This window comes from Pyrus communis, chromosome 7, assembly GCF_041283825.1.
Source record: "Pyrus communis isolate YQ-2024b chromosome 7, ASM4128382v1, whole genome shotgun sequence".
NCBI classification, from domain to species: domain Eukaryota; kingdom Viridiplantae; phylum Streptophyta; class Magnoliopsida; order Rosales; family Rosaceae; genus Pyrus; species Pyrus communis.
The window spans coordinates 27,979,966-28,004,919 of NC_142571.1; the positions used below are offsets into that span (position 1 = coordinate 27,979,966).

General features: G+C 36.0%; 3 protein-coding genes and 1 pseudogene across 4 annotated transcripts; 3 read left to right on the top strand and 1 right to left on the bottom strand.

Annotated features, from left to right (window-relative positions):
- The first annotated feature begins 328 nt into the window (after positions 1-328).
- On the top strand, positions 329-2,585 carry LOC137734932 (receptor-like serine/threonine-protein kinase At4g25390 pseudogene; annotated as a pseudogene). The gene has a single exon (XR_015964205.1). The product of XR_015964205.1 is annotated as a receptor-like serine/threonine-protein kinase At4g25390 pseudogene (transcript).
- Positions 2,586-6,958: 4,373 nt separating this feature from the next.
- On the bottom strand, positions 6,959-8,939 carry LOC137733560 (transcription factor bHLH36-like). The gene is made up of 3 exons (XM_088697919.1): positions 8,486-8,939; positions 7,998-8,372; positions 6,959-7,874 (listed from the first exon to the last, which is right to left on the bottom strand). Exons 1-3 carry the CDS (start codon positions 8,627-8,629, stop codon positions 7,800-7,802), a joined length of 594 nt encoding a protein of 197 aa, XP_088554045.1. The 5' UTR covers positions 8,630-8,939; the 3' UTR covers positions 6,959-7,799.
- Positions 8,940-13,703: 4,764 nt separating this feature from the next.
- LOC137733349 (transcription factor bHLH118) lies at positions 13,704-15,368 on the top strand. Its single transcript, XM_068472501.2, has 3 exons — positions 13,704-14,173; positions 14,412-14,771; positions 14,845-15,368. The coding sequence occupies exons 1-3, from the start codon at positions 13,943-13,945 to the stop codon at positions 14,911-14,913; spliced, it is 660 nt and encodes a 219-aa protein (XP_068328602.2). The 5' UTR covers positions 13,704-13,942; the 3' UTR covers positions 14,914-15,368.
- A 6,523-nt stretch (positions 15,369-21,891) lies between these two features.
- Positions 21,892-23,440, top strand: LOC137733283 (transcription factor bHLH120-like). Its single transcript, XM_068472424.2, has 3 exons — positions 21,892-22,410; positions 22,620-22,976; positions 23,138-23,440. The coding sequence occupies exons 1-3, from the start codon at positions 22,063-22,065 to the stop codon at positions 23,210-23,212; spliced, it is 780 nt and encodes a 259-aa protein (XP_068328525.2). The 5' UTR covers positions 21,892-22,062; the 3' UTR covers positions 23,213-23,440.
- The last annotated feature ends 1,514 nt before the right edge of the window (positions 23,441-24,954 follow it).

The following is a 24,954-nucleotide window of genomic DNA, read 5'->3' on the forward strand; positions in this document are numbered from 1 at the left end:
TTAACAGATTTTATTTTTATTACAAAGATAGTACAACTAATAATACAAAGTAAAGAAAACTAATGAAAAAAATTTGAAAACTTTAAATTTTAACGATAAGGACAAAATAAAGGGTAAAGTAAATAGTACTATGTTTGACTTTTTAGCGTAAATACGTGATTTTTCATTAAAATGAATAGCACCGCGAGTTTTTCGTTAAAACTCCTTACAAAGCAAGCGGTAAATGTGCATAAAAATGACCAATGATGAGGAAGAAGGAAAAGTCTATTAAAATAAATAAATTATACTTTTTCATAAAAATAATAAATAAATAAAAAAAATCATCCCGAACCGAACCATAAGGGAATACGGAAACGAACAGCTCGACAACTCGAAACACTTTCTTCTTCTTCCTTCAACTCCTCTGACTGACGCAGTTCGCAGAGATTCACTCTTAAACGAACTCCAAAGTCTCAATCTTTATGTCGTTTTGGTCCCCACGATGCGCCAATTCCTTCACTCCCCATCGCCATCGCCGGCAGCTAGTCCTCAGCCTCAACCCCACGTCAGCAGCCGCTTCCCCCACCCTCTCGCCGCCGCCTCCGCCACCACCGCCTTCTCTCTCCTCCTCTTCCTCCTAGTCTGCTTCCGAAAAAGCACCCGGAAGCGGACTGCCCCGGAATCTGACTCCAAGCCCCCCCACCGGTACTCCTACTCCGTCCTCCGCCGAGCGACCGACTCGTTCTCTTCGACGCGCCGACTCGGCCAAGGCGGCTCCGGGTCCGTGTTCTTCGGCACAATCCCACACACCCACCAAGACGTCGCCGTCAAGCTCATGGACTCCGGGTCGCTCCAGAGCGAGCGCGAGTTCCAGAACGAGCTCCTTTTAGCTTCCAAGCTCGATTCACCGCTCGTTGTCTCGGTGCTCGGATTCTCCTCCGACCCCAAACGGCGGCGTATGGTGCTGGTTTACGAGTTTATGAGGAACGGGAATTTGCAGGACGCGCTGCTGAAGAGGAAGTGCCCCGAATTGATGGAGTGGAGGAAAAGATTCTCAATTGCCGTTGACGTAGCGAAAGGGCTGAGATATCTTCATGGGTTGGACCCGCCGCTAATCCATGGCGATGTGAAGCCGAGTAATGTGCTGCTGGACGGCGGCTTCGCTGCCAAGGTCGCCGATTTCGGGCTGGCGAGGCTGAAATCGGAGAATCAGGTAGTGATTGAGATTGATGACGCGCCGAAGAAGGAGGAGCTGGAGAGCAATGGCGGGTGCGACTATGGGTCGGTGGTGGAGGAAACTGAGAGTGTGATGACAGCTGGGTTCGATGATTTAAACGTGGGTGTTGATCAGTCACCGGAGGATTTAGCCAAGGGTCCTGTTTCGGTTTCGCCGGAGACTTCGGTGACACAGCCGTCCCCGGTGTCACCAGAGGGGAATTTGGAGGAGGGTGGGAAGCAGAGGGTGAATAGGGATTGGTGGTGGAGGCAGGACAGTGGGGTGAAGGACTATGTGATGGAGTGGATTGGGAATGAGATTGGGGCTGATAGGCCGGTTGGAACTACTGCTTCCGGTTCAAGTAGCGAAATGGTTGGGAAATTTAAGAAGAAGAAGAAGAAGAATACGAAGAAGAGGTTGGAATGGTGGGTGTCAATGGACGAGGAAAAGAATGCGAAGAATTCTAACAAGGAGAGGAAAAGGCCTCCCAGGGAATGGTGGAAGGAAGAGTACTGCGATGAGCTTGCCAAGAAGAAGAAAAAGAAGGATAAGAAGCAATTAAAAGGAATGAGCTTTGATGAGAATGATGACAATTGGTGGGCACACGACGAGGAATTGTATGCGGAGAGTAAGAAGAAGATCAAGAAGAGGAGTAGGACCAAGAGTTGGGGGAGTGTGAGTAGTATTGATTGGTGGTTGGACGGAATGCGGCATAATGCTAGCCATGATTCCGGGGAAATTCCAATGAGTGGCGCCATGAGTAGTACTCCGAGCATGAGAGGCACAGTTTGTTATGTTGCCCCTGAATATGGTGACGGTGGTGATCCGTCTGAGACGTGGGATGTTTATAGTTTTGGAATTTTATTATTAGTTCTTATCGCTGGAAGGCGCCCACTTGAGGTCACAAATTCGCCTCTATCCGAGTTCCAAAGGGCGAATTTGTTATCGTGGGCGCGCCATCTTGCCCGTGCGGGGAAGCTTGTTGACCTTGTTGATAAGTCCATTCAGTTCTTGGATCAAGAACAAGCGATCCTTTGCATTACCGTGGCATTGGTTTGCTTGCAGAAAGTGCCTTCTCGCCGCCCTTCAATGAAGGAGGTTGTGGGGATGCTTACCGGTGAGTTGGAACCACCCAAATTACCGCGTGAATTATCAATTTCGGCTAAGTCACGCTACCCATTTAAGTCTCATACAAATGTTCGGTGAGTTTCTAATGTATGATTTTGTGTTTCTGTCATTAACATAAGCTGGTATACTGCTATAGTCTATAGATCATTGCTTCATCATTTTTGTGGATGATTTATGTACTGAAAGAAAGGAAAAGGAACAGTTTTTACTTGTATTAACTTAGGATTTTATCAATGAATTTGAATTATTGGAATTTATTTCATTTGCTCGTCTTTTACTGCTATGGCCTACAAATCAAAATGTTTTTTATTTCATATGTAATCATAATTTGGTGTAAAGATAGAAACATCGTCACTTTGTCACATTCCTCCTGCACTGACTTGGGAATTCTGAGTTTACTTTTTCCGGCCCGTGCTTTTAGCAATGAGGCCAGCCCTACTCATTTGAATCAGTTTCCTCGAAATTGAACTACTACAAGTTTACTTTTTCGGAGGATGGAAACACTGTCACTTTGTCACATTCCTCTTGCACTGACTTAGGAACTCCGAATTTACCTTTTCGGAGGCGGCCCTTGCTTTTAGCAATGAGGCCAGCCCTACTCATTTGAATCAGTTTCCTCAAAATTGAACTACTAGAAGTTTATATTTTCAGAGGATGGAAACACTATCACTCTGTCACATTCCTCTTGCACTGACTTAGGAATTCCGAGTCTACTTTTTCGAAGGCGGCCATGCTTTTAGCAATGAGGCCAGCCATACTCATTTGAATCAGTTTCTTAGAAAACTATTACTTGCGTAATGAAATTTCTTTAGTTGACCCCTCACCCATTAAAGAAAAGGAAAGGCAGAAAAAGAAAGCAACTTACTTTTTATCATCATTTGAAATTATGGCCAGGGCAGTTGTGATTCCTGTCTCCAGCTTTCTGTAGGTTGACTATGCCTTTTACATACATTCCATTTTTCACCTTCATACTTGGTAATGATAGGGAGGGAAAATTTTTGGATAAACCAGGGTATTGGAAGAAGGGCGATAGAAATTTGAACACGGGCGCATGCATAGAAATTGTCCCATGATGATGCCATAATGTAGTTTTGCTCTGTTCCTAAGATGGTTCCGTAAATAGGTATTTTTCCGCGCAGCTCCATCAGTTGTGCAGATAAGCGCATAATTCTGAGGCATGCTGTAGTTCAGGGATATGGCATGTTTATTATTGCGAAACTGGATAAAGATTTCTAACTTAAACCATAAATCTGAAGTTTGCTGTCTCTGTGTTTCGAAACCATGTTCTTTCCATTTAATTTCTTCCGGTACCACTGTGTTCTGGTTGATGATGCTTCCTTTAGCTCGGCTGTATAGGTTAAAACCTCGAATGTGATATTTTAATGTGTAAAGATTTTTCGGTGAAATTCCGTCGTCTACAACCAATTTATTCCAGGTTGAGTTTTGTTACAAGCAGAAGAGATTATTATAGCTTGTGACTCGCTTGTGCCATGCTGGTATTTTTTATGTTCTCTTGTACATGTTACCGGCTTTGTCACCCATGCGCACATGATACTTGCAGTTGCGGACAAACTCCTTGCGGACCATTATTTGTCAAAAGAGCATCAGGCTAGCTAAATGTAGTCCTCCTCTTAGCTTTTTTTAGTTGCTCAGCTTATCAGTTACAATAATTGATTCAAATTTAACGGCTAGATTTGAAAACATCCAAAGATAGTTTAATTAAATTAACCAATAAATAAGGATAAACTTAAAACTAGTAACTTATTAAGTGAGATATGTTTAGCCCTCTTCGGTTGGAAATGGTATATGAGTATGGTCTGATATTGTTTATTTAAAAATAATTTTTTACAAGACTATAATTCTGGACGGGGCTATATCTAGCCCTTTCGGTTGGAGATGGCCTAACATTTCACATGCTACAGCCTTGGAAGAAACATTGATGCTAACATTTTTAGGAGACCGTTAATTAACTTAATTTCGTGTTGCTCGATAAGGGATTGTTCTCGCGTTTCATCTCTATTTTATATGCAGATTAGTTTGTGTCTGTTTGGATCCAAAATTACACAATCGGCCCGAACGATCGAGGCTATTGAGTGAATGAAGTTCTAAACCGTTAGATGACTAAGTCAGGATAATTTTAGTTATTATTAAGGAATAATATTGTGATTTTTATCATAATAATTATCTCTTGATAATATATTGAATTATCTAGAGCACAACTGGGTGATAAAGTCGTGATGATTTGATACAATGCTGTGTGAATTAATACTGCTGCAATCTCGTGGATAGATAGCATGACTATCATGAATGGAGTTAGAGTATGGCAGACTATCTTCCATGCATTTATACAAATACAATGGAGATAAAGATGGGATCGTATTGTCATTGGAATTTGATCAAAGTTAGCTGGCTTAGATAAAGATGATCTGATGACCATCGTTGGTTTGTCAACAAGGTGGAGGAGATTGGGTTACTCATCCAGCACGGGGTAACTTGCTTGGATAATTAGCCAATAAAGGTGGTGTTTATTTTATGAACCCATGCACGTGGAAATATGAGATAAAAGATGGCATATGCCATTTTATCCAGTTGTGATTTCACCTGATGGCGCGGTAATTGAGATTGGGATAAGGGATGATTGTGATTTATCATCAAAGATGGCTGGATGTTCACGGCTTGGATTCTACAACACATCTAAGAGTTTTGATTATATAAATATTGAGCGGCAGACGACTAAAAAGTTCCCTTCAATTCAACGCACAAACTGTCTTGCGTAAACCTTCTCTTTACGTGAAACCTCTCAACAACCTTGAGATTTTTATTTTCTTTTTCCTGCTGACACACATTCAATTTGGATAAACAACACTGGAGCCATAGAATTACCAGATCAAGGAGCACCTTCAGTTTGGATAAACAGCACTGTTTCTCGGCTGACTGATTACCTATCCAAGTCTCGGTCGACAAGGATTTTCAAGTCCTTGTTGGTAGAGGTCATCTCATCAGCTTTCTCGGTAAAGTGAGGTGTTATCAGGTTATTACATTCGGCACATTGAAAGTGAATCTGATATTGAACTTCACAAAACTAGTAGCCTTGTCTTCAGGCTCTAGAACCCAAAGGTCGAGACGTGTTCCTTCCTTGGCCGCAGTCGCAAGATCAAGAAGTCAGCAGCGCAATCAACACAAGATCAACACATTTTACTCTCAGGCCGAGCTCGGCCGACAAGTTGGCACACCCCGCACACAACCGAATGACGTAGTTAGTTTATTAATTACTTGGGCTGCGCGCCATGTAGGCTTGGTAGTTTTTAGGGTCAACAGTGTCACTACGGAACAGACTGGTGTTCTAATGCTCCGTTTTGTAATTTTTTTTTTTTCCGAGTAATCCAGATTTTTAGGTGACTTCTGATGTGTGGTGAAATATGTGGGGAAGGGGTTCTGAGTTGAGCAGATTTGGAGAGTTCTCGTTGTCTTCCAACCATGACGAGATTTCGGAGTAGGCTTTCTCGAATGTATCATATATCGACTGATCTGAGGTGCTTTGAGAAGCTAAAATAACAGTGGAGCTGCGCGGTGGCATTCAATGTTAGCCAAGGAAGCTCTCTGAGAGGCTTTGGGGAGGACTTGCTGATGACTCACCTCGAACGACCGATGTGTGTGCTAGAAGCAATGAACTTTTCTAGCATTGCAACTCTTTCGGCTGATGACTGAATGGAAGCCCATGGAATGGATTGGGCCCGAAGTTGGCAATTCAAATAGGGGCTAATGGGCCCATTGCATTTTTTTATTTTGTAGATGGTGATTGTTTGATTTTGTAGATGGTGATGATGGGTCCTTCATACTTGTAAACAGCATGTCCCTTAACATAACTTATAGAGACTGAGTTAGGGAATTTTTTTTGTTTTGTTGAACAAATAATATTATCTACACTAAATGGGAAGGGGGTGGGTTTAGCCCTACATTGAGCTAACAATAATGTGGTTCAAATTCGCCTTTAGCAAGAATCGAACCTAAAACTTCTCACTTACAAGTGAAGATGAATACTACCAGACCGTAATATTCAACTCGAACTTAAGATCTCTCACTTACAATTCATTATTTAGTCGACTCGATAATTCTTTGATTTGTTTAATCAAAATATTATTAAAAATTTAGACAATCAAGTGGCGTTCTAGGATTCATACAACCGAGCGTAGTGGCATTCTAAGTTTCATACCGTGCATAATGGTATTCTAGCATTCATACCTAAGGGAAGACTTGGCGTAAAATTGAGCACAGTGACGTTTTAGGTTTTATACAGTTGATCCCACATGGTGGATAAGGATGGGTGGTTGTATTATTAAAAATTCATGAATAATGCTAGGTAAACCAAAATTTTAAACCAAATTTTCAAACCACATGATGTGTCACCAATAGAAAATAAGTACGTTAATCAACACTTAAGTAATAATTCAATCATTAGCAAACGCATTATTGAGGTTACCAAATTTGGTCTCCCTAGCATTACCTAAAATTTATACAATCAAGTGTACTGGAGGAGAAAAATTGTTTGCAAACACTACTTTCAACATGTAAATATTACATCAAAATAGCTCTCTGATATATTATGAATTGAAAGTTAGGATCAGCACGTTTGGAATTTATATTCTGTTGAAACAAAAATGGCATACAATGATCATTACTTTGAGATAATCTTAGAGACATGTCCAGCATCCATATGCAAAACTGGCTACGACCTTGCATATATACATACAGATGAGAGTGTGCCAAAGACGTGCGATAATCTTAGATATGTCAAATGGAGAATATTTGAGCACGCAAAACATAGTTAAACTCAAAATTACATATACATACATATACACGCTCAAAGTGAAGTTCTTCTACAATGGCCTTTGCATTCCATACCTTTATCTTGTAAAAAAAAAGTTCAAAAAGCTTCATCAATCACAAAGGTTTTGTTTGCCTTCCATATTCTAGTAGAGATAATTGAAACGATATCGGTAAGTACTTAAACCAAATAACACGAGGTGAACTGTAAGAATTTACGTTTGCATCATCACCAATTTTCAAAAGAGAAAATTAGAGCATTTCCCCTAAGCTTTGACCGAATTGAAATTTTAAGCTAAAATATCGTAAATTTTAGTCCCTAAATTTGTCTCAATGTGGAGCAATGGTCATTTTTTGTAACATCAGTATAACTTATGTTCAAAATAAAAGGGTTTTAGAGGGGGTGAGGGGTAAATATAAGGGATGGAAGCTCTAATAACAGTCCAAAATGATCATTGCTTCACATTGTGACAAGTTTAAAGAACCAATGCTTAAGGAATTTTAGTTCGAGAACCGAATCTCCAATTGGGTCAAGTTCAGGGACTAATGCTCCAATTTTCATCTTTCTCGGGAACAAAAATAAGATTGGAGCACCATACTGGGGAGTCCAAGGCCAAAATGAAGGAACACAAGTTTTAAGTTACTTGGATATTCATCTAGATTGTGGAAGCACTTCGGCTAGTTTCTGTTCCAGCGCAGAAAGATCGATACTCTCCAGATCATTCACCTAAGATGTATGCAGTAAGAAGGATTGTAGTAATTTTAACGAACACGGCAATTTCAAACATTCTTATACACAAAACCCTAAACAATATATTGACCAATAAATTAGGAGAACTTGATAAAGTACCTCGGACTGGATCGTATGAAGGAGTCTGTCATCTATTTTGGAGGAAACACAGCTCACAACACAAAGCCCTTGTTCAAGAAGCACTTCCAAAACCCTAGAAATTGAGAAGGGTAACCCTTCCTCTCCAGATCTGAAGCCGATGGTAGTACTGATCATGATTTGCACCCCACCGCAACATGGGTCGACTTTGAAACAGCTCAGCGATCCCCTATAGGAACTTTCACCACCATGGTCGTCAGAACTAGCATTAGAGCTACTTAGATTGGAAACCTTCTTCAGTTCAGCTCTCTTGGCGTCTAACCTCCTGATTCTGTTCTGGATGTGGTTTATATAATTCACAGCCTCGTTCGTGTGGTCAGATATCGAACGCTTTCCCTGCTTTCGAAAAGAATATATGTAAGTAACCCTAGTCGTCGTTCTTGCAGCTAGCCGCATGTTTTGTGTGTGTGTGTGTGTGTGTGTGAAAGAGAGAGAGAGAGAGAGCTCACCTTGATAAATTCAGGAGGAAGTAGGGATCTAAGTGAAGCATGTAGGGTACCCATTTCTTTCCGTCTCTGCCTTTCATTTTCCCTATGCATCAACGTTTTGTTCTTCTTGTTATGATCATTAGAATTGTGATCATGATCCATCATATAGTCCACAGTAACCCCTAATTTCTGAAATTGTGTGATCTTGGTGATGATGAGGATTAGATGAAATCTGGAAGACCAGCTTCTTGCTTTGTTGTAAAGGAAACATTACCAAAAATTCAGATGCATTGAACGGTCTTTTTTCTATGAATTTTGCAACGGAGGATTAAAGAACTAGATATGATCAATCTTTGATGGGCCTAACTAAGATGCCAAAGATTCCTTTCTTTCAAGTTTCACACTCTCTCTTCAGTTCAGATACAAGATGACTTGAGTACAGGTGAGAAAGAAGAAGTGACCTCACCGGCCCCTTCAAAAAATTTAAATTATGCTCGTTGGCACTGTTCTTATGCACAAAAGTTAATTGCATTCACATTTGGTGGATGTCATACCTAAATCACACATATTATAAGACTGTGTTACTTGATGAGTGATCATTATATCTCGGTTATTAATATTATTATTTTTCATTAGAAGAATTTTAACTGGTCTATTCTTTTTGGAAGATAAGTAATTAAGTATGTAATACAATGTATAATTTATTAATTAAGTAATCAAGTACGTAATTTAATTATTAAAAGGAGGATAATATTGTACATGCATGCACTTGAACAGTACTTGGGGAAAGGTAGCAAATAATACAGCTTAACGTCCAACAGTATCAAGAACAAGATCTCTTTGGGCTCTACTTTATGAGTTGGCCGAAGGAGTTGTTGATACTGTGCATTTTGAAACAAAATTATTTTTATTAATGGTCCAAGAAACAGCTAAGCTGCTTCCCTAATTCTTTTTCCTGACAAAATCAAGCATCAAATCTACTATAATATGTATTTTTAGTGGTTATAATTGCGAGCTATAGATACTAAGTAAGGGAATAATCGTTATGAACCACTTAGGTTGCGATTACTGCTAATCAATTATTATTAATTTGTCCTTAACAAGTACATTGTGCAAGAAATTGCACACGAAAATCTTTACTAACCTTATCAGGTGGCAGACGGGCAAAGGTTTAAATAATTTTGCTTCGAGCTCACTAGTACTAAATACTTTTTAGGTTTGAAAGCTGCGTACACAAGGATAGTTCATTGAGAGAACTAATTAAAAGAACAAAACTTTGGAAGTTCATTGTCATTAATTTATTGGTTTCTAAACAATGACTACTATTTGGTTATGGGCAACAGATATATAATTGGGTCAGCTAAGTGCCTAATAGGTTACAAATGATTACAGCTTAGTTATAGGCAACATGTCATGATTAATGGTCAATTAAGTAGGCTGGGTTTTCTCCATGTCTCCGTCATGGGTAATCAAATGATCAAAATTTTAGAAAAAATTTTGTATAGTTCTCACTTCGTCATATGATATTGTCTATTCACTTAATTAAAACAAGTGAACTTGTTTATTAATTTACTATATTCTAATTAAGTTATGGAATATCAATAATACCAATATATATTATAATACATGAGTTACTAATACTTAGTAATGGTGTGATTTTTGTTCTCAAACATTTCTATAAGAGAGATAAAATTTTCATTGTGCTTGAATATAGGTGATACACTACGTGTCATTATACAAGTAAAAAAAGGTTTCATTTTTCAAGCTATTAATTTTTTTTAACATAAAATCTCTTTTTTGTACAATAACATATTGTGTTCTACTCTGTATGATGGGGACACTTTGCATTTCTTTTAATTTATCAAATTGTTTATTCCCCATATTATTGGAATCGTGGGTTTGATGGGCCTTAGGTTTGACCTGCCGTGTCCTTGTTTTGATACATTTTAGACTACTATTCAACTGTCATATGATGAATTCAACAAGTTGATGGGATGAGAATGGGATCCTCGATCCTCTTTGAGATGGGAATAAGACGGTACTGTCTTTCTAAGTTTATCATCAAATCATAGTTACCTTACCAAACCATGGATTATCTGATAAATAAAGAGTAATGCTATCACATACTAAATTTTACTTTTCATATTCCTTTTAATTTTTAGCTGTGTATTGACTAAACCGAAAATAATCAATGATAAAAAATTAATAAGTGAATGTAAAAGATAAGAAAAATTATGTAAATAACACTATCCTAGACAAAGCATGTCTTTACACACACACACACATCATGCGTTCCCATCTCTTAATAGGGCCAAGGTAATGCTTCGACATATCACATCTGCATTGCTTTTTGTAGAAATGTAGAAAATAAAAATATAATGAGAGAGAGAGAGAGAGTGTGATAGACTTTATGAAATTACAAATATTGAGATGGAAAATGCTTAGTGACGTGACCTAGTACGTACTATATATCCCTACCAAAGTAAGCTTTAGTGTCCCGTTGCAAGCCCTAATCCCTCAACTTGAAATGGGTCTAGATCATGATGTCCTCAATATAAATTCAATCCGATGTCCCACATTCATATGCTTTCGATTACTTGGAAAATTCCCCGGTATGGTCACAATTGGGCACCACGTTGTGAGCAAATTAAAAGCAAATCGTTATCTACTATCAAGCAAATATTGTCATTTAAAATGTTTATGAAATATTCAGTACTACGGTTTGGTGTTATTCCTCTCTTCATTTGTAAGTGAGAGGTCTTAGGTTCAAATCTCATAGATGGCGAATTCGATACCAAATTAAATTGTCCATTGTGTGGCTTAACCGAACTTTTCCTCCCTTTAATGTAAAGTATATCGTTGTACTAAAAAAAATGTCCATGAAATACTGTATATTATTTAATCCTCAAACATGTATTATTTATTGTGGATATGAACAAATGTATATATTAGAGCATTCCAAATGGTTGATGCAAAATGTCTTGAAAGTAACATTTTATATATATATATATATATATATATATATATATATTTTTTTTTTTTTTTTTTTTTTTTGCCGGAAAACTCTCTTATGTAGAGGATGTAAATTATTCATCTTTATCGGCAGATATAAATAAAAATGTATAATTACACTTTTTTTACACCATTAGGAGGTGGATTCGCTAATCAAAGAGAAAAATAAATGAGATTAAATATACATTTTTCTCATTGGAGTTGAACTTATATATTAAGCATCTCCAAAGTGAGATATAAATGTGATTATTTTTCATCTCAAATTTGTATATCTTCATTGAAGACAATGTTACATATAAAAAAATAGTTGAGATTTCCGTTATAAATACATATCAATAATCACAATTGAGGCGCTACCCTTCTTACACTATTTTTAAGAAGGAAAAATTAGGTTCCAATCTTTAATTACCAATGCTAGATGAATGAATCTTGTTGATTTTTAGTTTTTGATCAAAATCTTTGGACTTTGTTCACATCATTTTTTTTACTATTAATGTATCTCCATGTCTGGTATTTTATTTTTTAACTTCAAAATTTTAATTTCATATTCAAATAAAAAAACTAATTTATTTTCAAATTTCTTCGTTGAAAAACAATTGGTATTCAAAGCTAGGTAGTAGGTATTCATGTCTCTCCCTCCCTCCCTCTCTTTCTTGTTTCTCCCCCTACACAAACCACATACATTCATAGTATTGGCATAAATTGTTAGATTTAATTGTTTTAAATGATATAAAAAAACAATTTTGAAATGTATGGTGTATTAAGAGTTCGGGACTTAAATAAATAAAAAATTAGAACATATAAGATTTTAGTCTAAAGTTTGAATTGATTAGGGACCGCTTTCAAAGTGTCCCTTTTAAGAATTAGATAATCACTTCTAATTAATCTTTAACCTTCATCTATTTGCACTTTCTTTCACTTATCGATCATCAACGCTTGCTCTCTTCTTTGTTTTTGCACTTGTTAGCTAGGCTGACTATAATAACCTTTTTTTTTTCTTTTTTTTATTTTTTATAACTACATTCACTTATCGATCATCAAGCTTGCTCTCTTCTTTGTGTTTGCACTTGTTAGCTAGGCTGACTATAATAAGCTTTTTTTTTCTTTTCTTTTTTTCTACATCGATATTTTTACATTAAAGAGAGAGGGAGTTCGGCTAAACCACACAATGGGTAACCTAATATGGTATCAAATTCGCCATCTACGAGATTCGAACTTAAGACCTCTCACTTTCAAGTGAAGATGAATACCACCATACCGTAGTATTGAATGATAACTACAATAAGCATATTATTATCATTAAACTTAAACATATTTTTATTGCAGACTTTTACCTTATTAGGTCAAATCGGGTAGAAAAGGCAAAAAAGAAAATGAAGGAACACTATCAAATTGCCGGTTGGCAGAGATATAAATATAATATGTAAAACCCACGAGTCCCATGATCCAAATATTATAATTGATTTCGTGTAACTTGTAACCCTTACCAACTATCAACCAAATAATTAACAGTCAAGGTCAACTTGGGCATGTATAACACCTAACTAACAAATTAAAACTAGTTCAATGCTGCCGCTTAATTAGACGTTTTCACACTAGCGAATCCTCGTACGTAGCTTGAGCCTTGAGGCAATGACAATATCATCATGCAAGTGATCCATCACATGGGCCTTATAAATTGGTTTTCAAGTTTCAATGGCTTAACAATGTAGATTTTAGGTCATGTACTCTCACGCTTTGGAAACATCTATAAGGAAACAACCTTTTTTTTTTTTTTTTTTTTATTTTTTATTTAAACAACAAAGTCAACAGCATTGGCATCATAAGAAGGACAATTGAAGTCAATCTAAGGTAAATTTAATCATCTTCGGTTGGGTAATAACTTTCGCTCATTTTGTCCGAGTTTTCTATGGTGCTTTGGAAGCATCTTATATTCCAAAAATTTTACTACTAAATTCTTTATAAGAAAACAAAAACAAAAAACAACTAAGATCTAATTGCCAAAAATCCTAAACTATAAAATACTCTTATGCACAGTAGAACTTTCGCATTTTGTAAAGCAAAGAAGAATTTTGATTAGGTTAAATAAAAAAAAAAGTAAAAGAAACAAACTGGAGGGGGCATAGCGGAGAAAAGTTGTGGGTGGCTGGGTTGCAACTTGCAATGTTAATTTCAACACAAGCAGAGTTCCCAACAAGCGACTTTTTAAAATAGAGAGGCCATTAGCGAGGGCAGGGAAGAGAATTTTTGGGTGAGTTTTTTATTCGAAGATCTAAAACCCTAACTAACGGATAAACTACTTTGCCTTCTTTTGCACTCTCAGAAAAAAAAACCTTGAAGAGCGTTTTGAGTATTCTAATATACAATGTTTTCTTCACAGCAAAGAAATATGAGAGTTGGTCTTCTGTATTTCATCTATTTATTCCTTCGATCAAAATAGAAGCTCAGAAGATCTGATCTTGTCACATGTACGCTGCTTCAATGGATGTCGGTATGTTCAATAACCTTAATACAGGAGGCCAGCGGAGAAAATCATCATTAGCACCGACTTCATATGGTGCGAAAAATCAAGATAAGCCAAATGATGATGATGAGAAAAAGAAGATGATGCATAGAGAAATTGAAAAGAAAAGAAGGCAAGAAATGGCCAACCTTTATGGATCACTTAGATCCGTACTTCCTCTTGAATTTATCAAGGTAAGATGGAACCTTAAATGTTTCTTTTACTTGATTTCTCCCTACTTAGCATATTTTCCTTGTGATTAAAATACCCTAGGCACCAAAAATTATTTCTTGCTTATTAAACGGCCGTTTTTTTGAGGAAAAAGATCGGTAATTGTGCATTGCTTTGTAAATTTTTTCTTGGGTTTTCATCAATTTTGTCAAAGTTTAGGGCTTTATCCTCGACCATAATCGTGTTGTTGGAATCTGTTAGGGAAAGCGTTCGTTAGCGGATCATATGAACGAGGCAGTGAATTATATCAAACACCTGCAAAAGAGGATCAAAATATTTGGTGCCAAGAGAGATGAGCTAAAGATGGGGTCCTCGTCCAATTTGAGTGCTAGGAATCTAGACCATGGGAGCAGTGGTAGCTCATCAACTTCAACAAGTACCCTAGTTGCAGTCCACCCTTGCTTAGCCGGCGTTGAGATTGTAGTCAGTACCGACGGATCTGCGGAGCAGTTTTTTCTCCTATCAAGAATGCTGAAAATACTTCTTGGACAAGGACTCAGTGTAATCAGCTGTGCTACTGCCCAAGTTAACAAAAGGCTTGTCTACACCATCCAATCTGAGGTAGTACATCAGCTTAACTAGTTATCTGATCAATTCAAGATTACTTCATTCTTCTTTATGTGTAATTTCACAGGTTAGCGATCCAACATGCATAGACTTTTCTGGGTTGCAGCAGACTCTGACTGAAGTCTGTTATCATTGACTACATTTTTCAAGTAACAACAAATACGTGTAGTTAATTAGCTGCGTTTCCTACCTGAACATTTCCATATGGTTCGAAGAGTGTCTATTAGTTTGTGGGTTTTCTTCATGGGAGAGACTCATAGTGAAACTGATTAACTGAATTTTGCTCTGTTTAATTTATGTCTCATACTTCACCTTACGTACTGTAAGTATGGGTCATAAAATCTTTGAGCTTTTGGAAGTTAGGATCATGTGTTATATTGAAAGCCATATTTCCGATGAAAAATTTATATCAATTGGGTGCTGTTGATGTTGAATCTGTTTCAAGGATAGTTTCTTCTACGCAAATTGTTTTCTCAAGTTGTACTAATGATGTTGAATGTAGCATTTGTAATAGTTGTATACAACCATGTGCATATCTCTCCTCCCATCACGTAAGAGGCAAAAAATTGCTCATAAGTGTTAACTATTATTGATGGTTTAGTCAGAGATTAATGTATAATTCCTTACAAATAAAATGTTGCATTGGAAAGTTACGTTCAGGCCAATTGAAGAGACTTCTGAAGTGATATGAAGTTGTGAATCTTACAAATTGATTATGCATGGAGTATTACTATTTTTCGAGTGGGAAATAGTTATTTGGGTAAATTGAATAGATCGTTTTGCTAATAAGTGTGTGATGTTTTTACCATACGTTTTTATATAGTTGTGGAATGATTAAAAGTCTCAGATGTTATTAGTATAAAAAAAGAAAGTCTCAAATGTTTTTCTAACAAATTGACACAATTAAACACTTAAAATTGATCGGTGGGATCAAATCATCAATTTATACATGTGTTTCAGTTTAACGGTATAACTTCATGATATAGACACATGGGCTACTTAGATAAAATTATTAATAATTTTTGGTTCAATGGGATGACAACAAAATATATTAGACAATCTATAATCTGCATGTCTCGTAGTACTGTTTTGCCTGTAATTTGTCCTCACTAATAGAAGAAGGATAATTGAAGCATCAAATGAAGAGCTAAGCCAAGAACAATTCATATACACCACTAATCCTGATTTCCAGATGGAATGGATTTATTTTTGTCCTATGTTTTACTAGCAGACAGGACCCAAAATCTCTGAGTTCTCAACATGTCACAAAGCTGAAAAATGGCTACTTAAACAACAAGTCAACAGAACAATCCCCCAGTAACAAATTATAAAGACCCACCCTAACTTCACTATTAATCTCAACATTAATTTGCTAACTTAAACAAATGAATCTCCCGAACAAACAAGAAAGCAATTTAATTTTCACAAAAGAATATTTTTAGCTTATTCACTAGAAGGAATAAGCTCTTTATCCCAAACTAGCTACAATTATCTGTTTTGATTCGATATCTTGTATGCCTGGTGTAATAGCAGGCAATAAAAAATAAGCTTATTTTTAGCTACGCCTACTTTGCTCCTTGTAATCCAAAAGTCGTCACTTTACTCATTGAAACTCAAAATTCGCTTCACTTTGCCCCCTTGGAACTCTATTTTGATTCTTGTTGCCCTCTAAAACTTGAAAGTCATCTCTATATAACTCAAAATGCGCTCCACATTGCCATAGTTCTGTTAGCTAATGTCTTGTGTGGTTTGATTTGGGTGAGCCAAGCTAATCAATTTCTTTTTTATTTTTTTCATCTCTTTAATTTCTTTTAAACTTAATATTCTCTTTTTGTTGAATGTTGACGCATACTGGAGATTTGCACTCAAATTTATTGCACATGTGACATAGTCTTACTGGGTGTTGGGTCTCATATATGTTTTAAGAGGCGACTTATAAGTTTTAGAGAGAAGAGAGAGTCCACACGTCAAAGTTGAACGAATTTTGAGTTCAGAGAGTAAAATGATGACTTTTAAGTTACAAAAGGCAAAATGAGATTAAAATAGAGTTCCAATAGATGTAACTGGAAATATGCCTAATGTATTATTATAATTTCATATCATCCATTTTTACGCAAGTTTTTTCTTTTCAAAACGTGGCATGACATTTTATGAAATAAAAATGTATTAGATATACATGACAACCGACTGTGACATTCGTCATGTAGATACAATTATAAATGTCTAGCAACGTTGTAAATTTTGTTAACATCAGAGATAGAAGTAAATTAGACTACTCCTGGGCGTCGAGCTCCACCGCTGCCCATAAATACTCTTTTTCAGTGAGGAAAGCTACAAACTATACAGCGAAGCTAATCTTGGGTCTTATCCACATTGCTTTCATTTAGGATTTGGCTAACAACTTTATGAATATATATTGCTTTAGAAGTAATTTTAAAGCAAAGTTTAGTTCAGCTTATAAGGACTGGCTAAAAATAAAAGAGGAATATAGTACATATCATATCTTTGCCTTGATACTGTAGCCATTGCGGCTCTACATATCCTCGATTTAATATTGCCTAATAATATTCGTATCTTGGTTATAATATGACAACCATCCTTATAGGAACACGTACTAAAGTTTTCAACAACAATTAATTAACAAACGGTAGCTCAACAAGTCTAAATTAATGCAATTTATAGTAATTTAGTAGTGAGTACATTGTGTGCACCTTCATGTATGTTTTGTGCATTGTTGCCAACTCTTGGACAGAGTGATAATTCAATTCAAAATGTACTCCTAGTATGACTCAGGAAATAGAAGATTAAGATATGTATATTATATGTACACACACACTAGTTAGGGCACTGGCCCTTGAACGCATTTTATTGTTTAGTTAACCCTAGCTTGATGACCTGATGAATAATTGCAGACTTAGTCGCCGGTGTGCTCGGCATGCGTTAAAGGCTGTCGTAGGTCATGTTGCAGGGTTGTGCTGCCCTGGTAGATCAACCTTTGTTGCTTAGTAAAAGGTTACTGATCAGAAATACATCAACACATGCCCTCATGGAACTAGCTAAACATGGCGACAGCAAATAAGAATTGACGAAGACTTTAAGCTTTATCTTATTGTTGCCAATTGCCATCGGTAAAAGTTGAAGAGGACTTGATCTTTCTTTTTGGCTTTTTGCGTTCAAACAAATAACAGTTTTTATTTCTTGAGACCTTAAATTTCGGTTGAATAGGCTTTTGTTATAACTACCATTTGGTAATAGTAAAAATTGATGTTATACGTTATTGAGGTTTTTTTCAAGAGGAATATTTGAACCCAAGACGTTTTGAAACCACAAGTAATTCACCACTTAATTACAATGTAATTTTTTGTCTTTAAACACTTTAGAGTTTTTTCAAAATAAATTGACACTTAAACTGCGTTTGGTACGTTGAAAGGAATTGATGAGAAATCATTTCCCATGCCTTTCCCTGAGGGAAGGGAAACGCAAAGTTTATTTCCTATGTTTGGTAAAGATGGGAAACTACGTAGGAAATACCAAATTTTTATATATGATGGTCATTTTCATAATCTATGAGGACATATTTGTCATAAAATTTATTCATATTTTAATGGAAAGCACGTGACAGGAACGAGTCAACATTTATGATACCTTTGAAGACTAAAAGGCAAGGCTCTTGTGTCTTTACAGTATTTAGAATTTTAGAGCATCTTCAAGAGTCTTTAAAACAATATTGCCTTGACTATTTTAGTTAAAAAAAAAAAAAAAAAAAAAAAAAACTAACGAAACCTTACTCCAAAGATACTCTTTAAGAGGATTTCCATCTGTTTAGTTAATTTTAGCTACACTAGAGTGAGTGAACAATATCGAAACCTTACTTTAGCTTGTCTTTTACTTTTCATCCCTAACACATTATTTTAACGAATTTCGAATATTTTATTACCAATCATTTCAAAAAGAAAATTTTCAACCTACTCATTTTCTAGAACCACCTTCTCTCTTTTCCTTTTTCTTACAGGTCCATCCTTGAATTTTAATAATTTTTTTAATAATAAACTTATGAACTATTGCTCTATAAATTTAAAGAGTAACTATTTATTTTAATAGAGACTCTTTTATAGAGTCTGTTGGAGATGGATTTTTTACATTTAACTATTTAAAATAGAGTTTTATTGATTTTATAAATTTAGTTGAAGATGTTCTGGAGAGCTGTTTAAAGTTTAAACTAACATGGTGAATAATCACTCTATAAACTTGTAAAGGAGGAGAGAGAATTTTAACATTTGCTAAATATTAAAGATATATTAAACACTCCAATCATTCAGGGACATGGATCCTCTCCCGATCCAATTGTCCTAATCCTAGGGATTCATCAATCTGAGCCGTTAAAATTTGATCCAACGGCTACAAATAGAGGTCAACTTTAAAAGTTATAATAACTTTAACCGTTGAATCAAATTTCAACGGCTCGGATTGATGGATCCATAGGATAATTGGATCCGGAGAAGATCCATGTCCATTATTTAGCTCTTTCTCTCTCCTTCAAGGAAAGGATCCTCATCGGATCATTTTCCTAGGAATTCTATGATCGTAACCATTCATCGTACATCATGCGGTCAGTTTTCGTTATGTACTATTTATATTTAATTTTAAATTTTAAATTTTGAAATGATTTCTGACCGTACAATGTACGATAAACGGTCACAATCACAAGATCCCTAGAATCCCCAAGAAAAGGACCTAGCGATGATCCTTTTCCCTCCTTTAAAGCCCTCTCTCTTGAAAAACTACTAAAATATTAAAGATTTGTAAAAATAAAATAAAATAAAATAAAATAAAAAAAAGGTCCTAAATGGGCCCTAAGTGCTAATCAGTCAGCGAATAAGGGCTTTACGCTTAGGAGACTAAGCGAAGCCTAGGCAGGGACTTAGACAGTTTTAATTACATTTATTATATAACATATAAAAATGTGTCACTTAGTACTACAATCTAGTGGTATTCTTCACTTGTAAGTAAGAGGTCTTAGGTTCGATTCACGTCAAAGGTGAATTTGAAGCACATTATTTCTAGCCCATTGCGGCTATGCCCACCCCCTCCCTTTAGTGTAGATTGTAAGATCCCACATCGCCCAGGGGTGTGGATCCTGTAAGTCTTATATGTATATTCTTATCTCTACCTAGCAAGAGGCTTTTTGGGAGCTCACTGGCTTCGGGTGCCATCGAAACTCCGAAGTTAAGCGAGTTCGCGCGAAAGCAATCCCATGATGGGTGACCCACTGGGAAGTTCTCGTCTGAGTTCTCAGAAACAAAACTATGAGGGCATGGTCGGGGCCCAAAGCGGATAATATCGTGCTACGGCCGAGTCGAGCACGGGATGTGGTGGGGACCCAGGCCAAGATGTGACATAGATAATATCATTTGTTCAAAAAAAAAAACAAAATGTACTTATGGTAGTGGATAGGGTGTTGGGTTTCCACCATGTGTCCCGGGTCCGAAACTCTCTCTCCTCTAAATTATTGCAGTAGTTTCGGATCTTCCCCCTTCCTTTAAAAATAATAATTTTGAAAAAAAAAATAAGTGTCTATTTACACTTTAAAAAAATACATAATTATAGTGGAAAACATAAATTGCAAAATATTATGACATAAATCATAAGCACTAGAATATATTGAAAACATGGGGAACGAGTATATATGAGTGTTTATTCAAGTATCTAATAAGTCTCTTATAATGTATTAAAAGCAAAAAATGCATTTCTTCAAAAAAAAAAAAAAAGTTATCTATTTTTATGTTTAAGTGAAAATGGTTACCCTAAGCCATTTTCTTAAATAAAAGAAATAAGCAAACAAATGTCATAAAACCACCCAGTACACTTAGGGTTGGTTTGGTATTGTTGTGCTTTAAAAAAAACACTGCTTCTGCTGTGTTGTGAGAATAAGCTCATTTTTGCTGTTTCACGTTTTTAGTTTTTTTCACCCAAAACTGTGAAAATAAGCTGTTTTTAAGTGTTTATCAAACACCTTTTTGAGGTCAGGTTTTTTTTATATCCACTTTTTATAAAAACACCTTTGTACCAAACCAGCCCTTAAACCCACCTAAGCATGCCTAGTCTAAGCAGGTAGGTGGTTGCCTAGGCGAGTTTAGGCATCTTTTTTTTTATATTTTTTAAACATGAAAAGATTAATCGTGGTGATGGTCAGCTGACTAGCGCCTAAATGGGGCATTTTGATCATTGCGTAATGTTGTTGGAGTTAAGTTAAATTGACTAGTTAAGATAAACCTTTTTTTTTTTTTTTTTTTGGGTAAAACTAGTTAAGATAATTTTGTGACACTTTTTACCAGCTAATTTAACAAAAGTTAGGTTCTTTTGTCTTAACTCATACATGTTATTTCTTAAGAAAATTGTAAACCTGAAATATTACATGTTATGTTTTAACTCATTATTTTTATATTTTGTGATGGAACAAGAAATTTCCTATTTAAGTTTGGGAATTGTTATTAGCACTCCAAAAATCTCATTCTACACTCTAAACTTTCTATATTAGGAAAGAAAAATACACTTGTGAGGAGTGTAAAATGTAATTTTTGGAGTGCCAATAACACTTTTCTTAAGTTTTCTCCTTATATTTTGCCCATAAAAGGAAAGTTCTTTTCCCTAAATAAAACACGTTTTCTCCCAATATTTGGAAGTTTGGTAGCCCATGGTCTGAACCCATCTGATGTTCGGTGCACCGCCTACCGACTTTCGACATTGTTATTAGCATTCTAAAAATCTCATTCTACACTGCAAACTTTCTATATTAGGAAAGAAAATACACTTTTAAGAAGTGTAGAATGTAATTTTTGATATGCCAATAGCACTTCCCTTAAGTTTTCTTCTTGTATTTTGCCCATAAAAGGAAAGTTCTTTTCCGTAAATAAAACTCGTTTTCTCCCAATATTTGGAGGTTTGGTAGCCCTGGTCTGAACCCATCCGATGTTCGGTACACGGCCTACCGACTTTCGACACGGTGGCCCACCAAATGTGAAAATAAATGGGCCATAATTGGCTCAGTACTAAAGTGAAAAGAGGGTACTCCACACAAAAAATATAATATGCAAGCTCTATTATGCGGTTCCGAACCTTGAAAGCCACGTTTGCCCCTCCTCACTAGATTAAGGAATGATATATCGAATAAGCCCCTCCAGTCCAAGCGAAATCACTCTTAGCCCTAGCAATCGTATCCCTAGCTAGTCACATAAACAACCTTAAAACTTTGGGGCTCTCAGGCGAATCATTCAGTCTTGGTTCAATGTTTCCTAATTCATATCATCATGATCAAAGCAAAGATTTGGTATTCCAGACTTCCTTTATTGATGATTCCCACCATAATGATATGATGCAAGTAGAAGATCTAATGCGGGGTCATGAGGTTCTTCCAGAGGAGAAGAATCCATCCCGTAATAAGATAATGGGAAAAGGCAAGCAGCGGCAACAACATATGATATTATCACCTAATTCCAGTAATACTGCAGAAAATAATAGTGATGGTAAGACTGAAAGGAAGATCGTGCGTAGGGACAACGAACGCCAAAGAAGACAGCTTATGGCAGTTCTTAATTCATCACTTCGATCCCTCCTCCCCTGTGAATTGATCAAGGTTAAGAATCGAGATCAACCTCTGTATATTTACTCATATTCTTTTTCTGTAATTTTCTTTTGTGGGCTGGGTTTTAATTTCTTGATTTAGATGATTAACGATGTTTTTAAGGTTTTGTCCTGGGGTTAAAAGGATATATTGCATTTTGTTTTAATTTCTTGACATAGATGATTAGTAATGTTCCTAGGGTTTTTGTGTTGGGGTTACAGGGAAAACGTTCAATCACCGAGCACATGAATGAGGCCGTCAATTATATAAATCACACGAAGGCGAAGATTGAAGAACTGAATGCCAAGAGGGAAAAGATTAAAAAGTTGTATGAATGTGATTCTAAAGATTTTGGTCTCGAAAATGAAAGTTCGGGTCACGATTTTCTTAAGTGCTCTATCATGGTTCACCCAACCTGTTTGGGGGCAGTGGAGGTTGTGATAAGTAGTAGCTGCGGCGAGCAGGAAGGGTTGCCTCTTTCGGGAGTGCTCAAAGTATTGCTTGCGGAAGGCCTTAGTGTTGTTGAGTGTGCTTCCACCAGAGTAAATGAAAGTTCGTTTCACAACATTCAGTGTGAGGTGTATACTCGTTCCTTTTGACTAAAATTAGATTAGGACTTATCTTCAAAGATATGTCTGGTACATATTTAGACATAGATTTAATCTTAATTACCATCTGATTACTCATGATATAAGAACAGATAAAAGAAATTTCACAGTGCGTTTTCTTCAATCCACAGGTTGGCAACGTTTTGGCATGTCTGGATTTCTCTGAGTTGCAACTGAAATTAAGTAACTATTGCAATTCTGGGTGACCAAAGATCTTCAATTACCAGGGAAGTATATATATAATTTTCCCTTCCCAATGTTGATTCCCCTTGATTACAGTAAAACCCTGGATGATTTGGTTGTATTTGTGATTTGTGTAACCTGTTGCTGAAATTTCTGTTGTTTCACTCTTAATATGTATGCAATTCTTAATTTCTTTTAAGACAAATGATTTCAAGGTCTATTTAGAAAATGCAAAACTCTCTGGAACGTGATTTCCATGAAATTAGTTAAGCTTTTATCTAGAACCTTGCAAGTACATTTATATACTGTGAGCTCATTAGTTCATGCAATAACAGAAAGTAGTACTCATAGCAATTAATAGCCTTCCTTTTGATTCTTGTTGATATACAAAATCGGGTTGACTTTGAAACAACGTAAAATGAGGTGTGACATTCACAAGGTTGCTTTGGTCCTCAATTGATGATAATATGTAAGGAGATAGCGATAGGGAAGCAAATACAAGATATATGTAGTTCACCCTAAGTTCGGTTACGTTCATGAAGGTAGATGAGTTCTCATTAATAAGGTAGAGTTTACATGTTTCAAAGGTTTAAGCAAATTATCACTAGTAAGTTATAATGATAGATTAAGTAGAATAATGTCATTGGATTAATTGTGGGAGAATGATCTCGTTTTATAGTTGAAGAGTCTCATGTTGTCATCCGTGGTTGATGTGGGACTCTAGGAGTTTTATTCTGGTGTCGACATATGTCGCGTTGTGATTGGTCTCTTGATTAGAAAGTAAGTCACGGGCTTCAACATGAATCCTTCAATAAGTCTTCAGAAGTACAAAGTTGACAGGTACTCGATAGCTTTGAAGTTTATAAAGTATGATACAAACAATTCTCATATTTGTCAGCCCCTTTATTTATTTTATCAACTCACTGTCGAAATCTTTACTAAGTTTTAGCCGAATTGATACACTATAAAGATTATGGACAGATGGTATTATGTTAATTGCTGCTGCATAAAGTTATATAATTCATGCAAAATTTCATTGCTTGTATATAAAATTTTAGACCATTGATCGTAAGCTAACATAACAAAATAAATTTCTTGACTTATTTTAGTAGGTGTTGTTTAATTAAATTGCTCGATCCATCCCATACGTTAGAATCCATCATATAAAGTTGGATAGGGTTCTGATTTATTTGATGATTTTTCTTTTTCGTTGTGATTATATCTATTGTAGGCAAATCATAGTTGAATAAAGTTGTTGGCAAGACTGCTGCATAAATTCTAGAATTCATGCAAAATTTTCGTTACTTGTATATAAAATTTTAGACCATTCATGATCTTAAGCTAACACATGACAAACCAAAATTTCGCGACTGGCCAGTAGATGTTCTCTAAGATTGTGCCTGGATTATTGTTTAATTAAATTGCTGGATACATCTCATACGTTAGAATCCATCATATATAAAGTTGTATACGGGTTGTGATTTATTTGATGATTTTCTTTTTCCTTGTGATTATATCTATTGTGAGCAAATCATAGTTGGATAAGTTGTTGGCAAGAAATCAAAACTCATGAAGTTTTGATATTTTTAATGAAATTAATACAGAGATTATTCTTCCCAAAAAAGGAAACACCACCGTTGAATAGATACTGCACGACTGGCTAATACCAGGATATCCTACCAACTCAATTATTTATCGCGTTTATCGATCTCCCTTCCTCTATATATGCATATATGCATGAATGAAAACTACAAGACTTATACAT

What these genes read in the sequence shown, in the direction of transcription:
- LOC137733560 (XM_088697919.1), bottom strand. Translation starts at nt 8,629, where the DNA reads ATGATGGATCATGATCACAATTCTAATGATCATAACAAGAAGAACAAA. An exon ending in TTCCTCCTGAATTTATCAAG is followed by an intron (nt 8,373 to 8,485) that starts GTGAGCTCTCTC and finishes TTTCGAAAGCAG; the next exon opens with GGAAAGCGTTCGATATCTGA. An exon ending in TTCATACGATCCAGTCCGAG is followed by an intron (nt 7,875 to 7,997) that starts GTACTTTATCAA and finishes CATACATCTTAG; the next exon opens with GTGAATGATCTGGAGAGTAT.
- LOC137733349 (XM_068472501.2), top strand. Translation starts at nt 13,943, where the DNA reads ATGTACGCTGCTTCAATGGATGTCGGTATGTTCAATAACCTTAATACA. An exon ending in TTCCTCTTGAATTTATCAAG is followed by an intron (nt 14,174 to 14,411) that starts GTAAGATGGAAC and finishes GGAATCTGTTAG; the next exon opens with GGAAAGCGTTCGTTAGCGGA. An exon ending in TCTACACCATCCAATCTGAG is followed by an intron (nt 14,772 to 14,844) that starts GTAGTACATCAG and finishes GTAATTTCACAG; the next exon opens with GTTAGCGATCCAACATGCAT.
- LOC137733283 (XM_068472424.2), top strand. Translation starts at nt 22,063, where the DNA reads ATGTTTCCTAATTCATATCATCATGATCAAAGCAAAGATTTGGTATTC. An exon ending in TCCCCTGTGAATTGATCAAG is followed by an intron (nt 22,411 to 22,619) that starts GTTAAGAATCGA and finishes TTGGGGTTACAG; the next exon opens with GGAAAACGTTCAATCACCGA. An exon ending in TTCACAACATTCAGTGTGAG is followed by an intron (nt 22,977 to 23,137) that starts GTGTATACTCGT and finishes TTCAATCCACAG; the next exon opens with GTTGGCAACGTTTTGGCATG.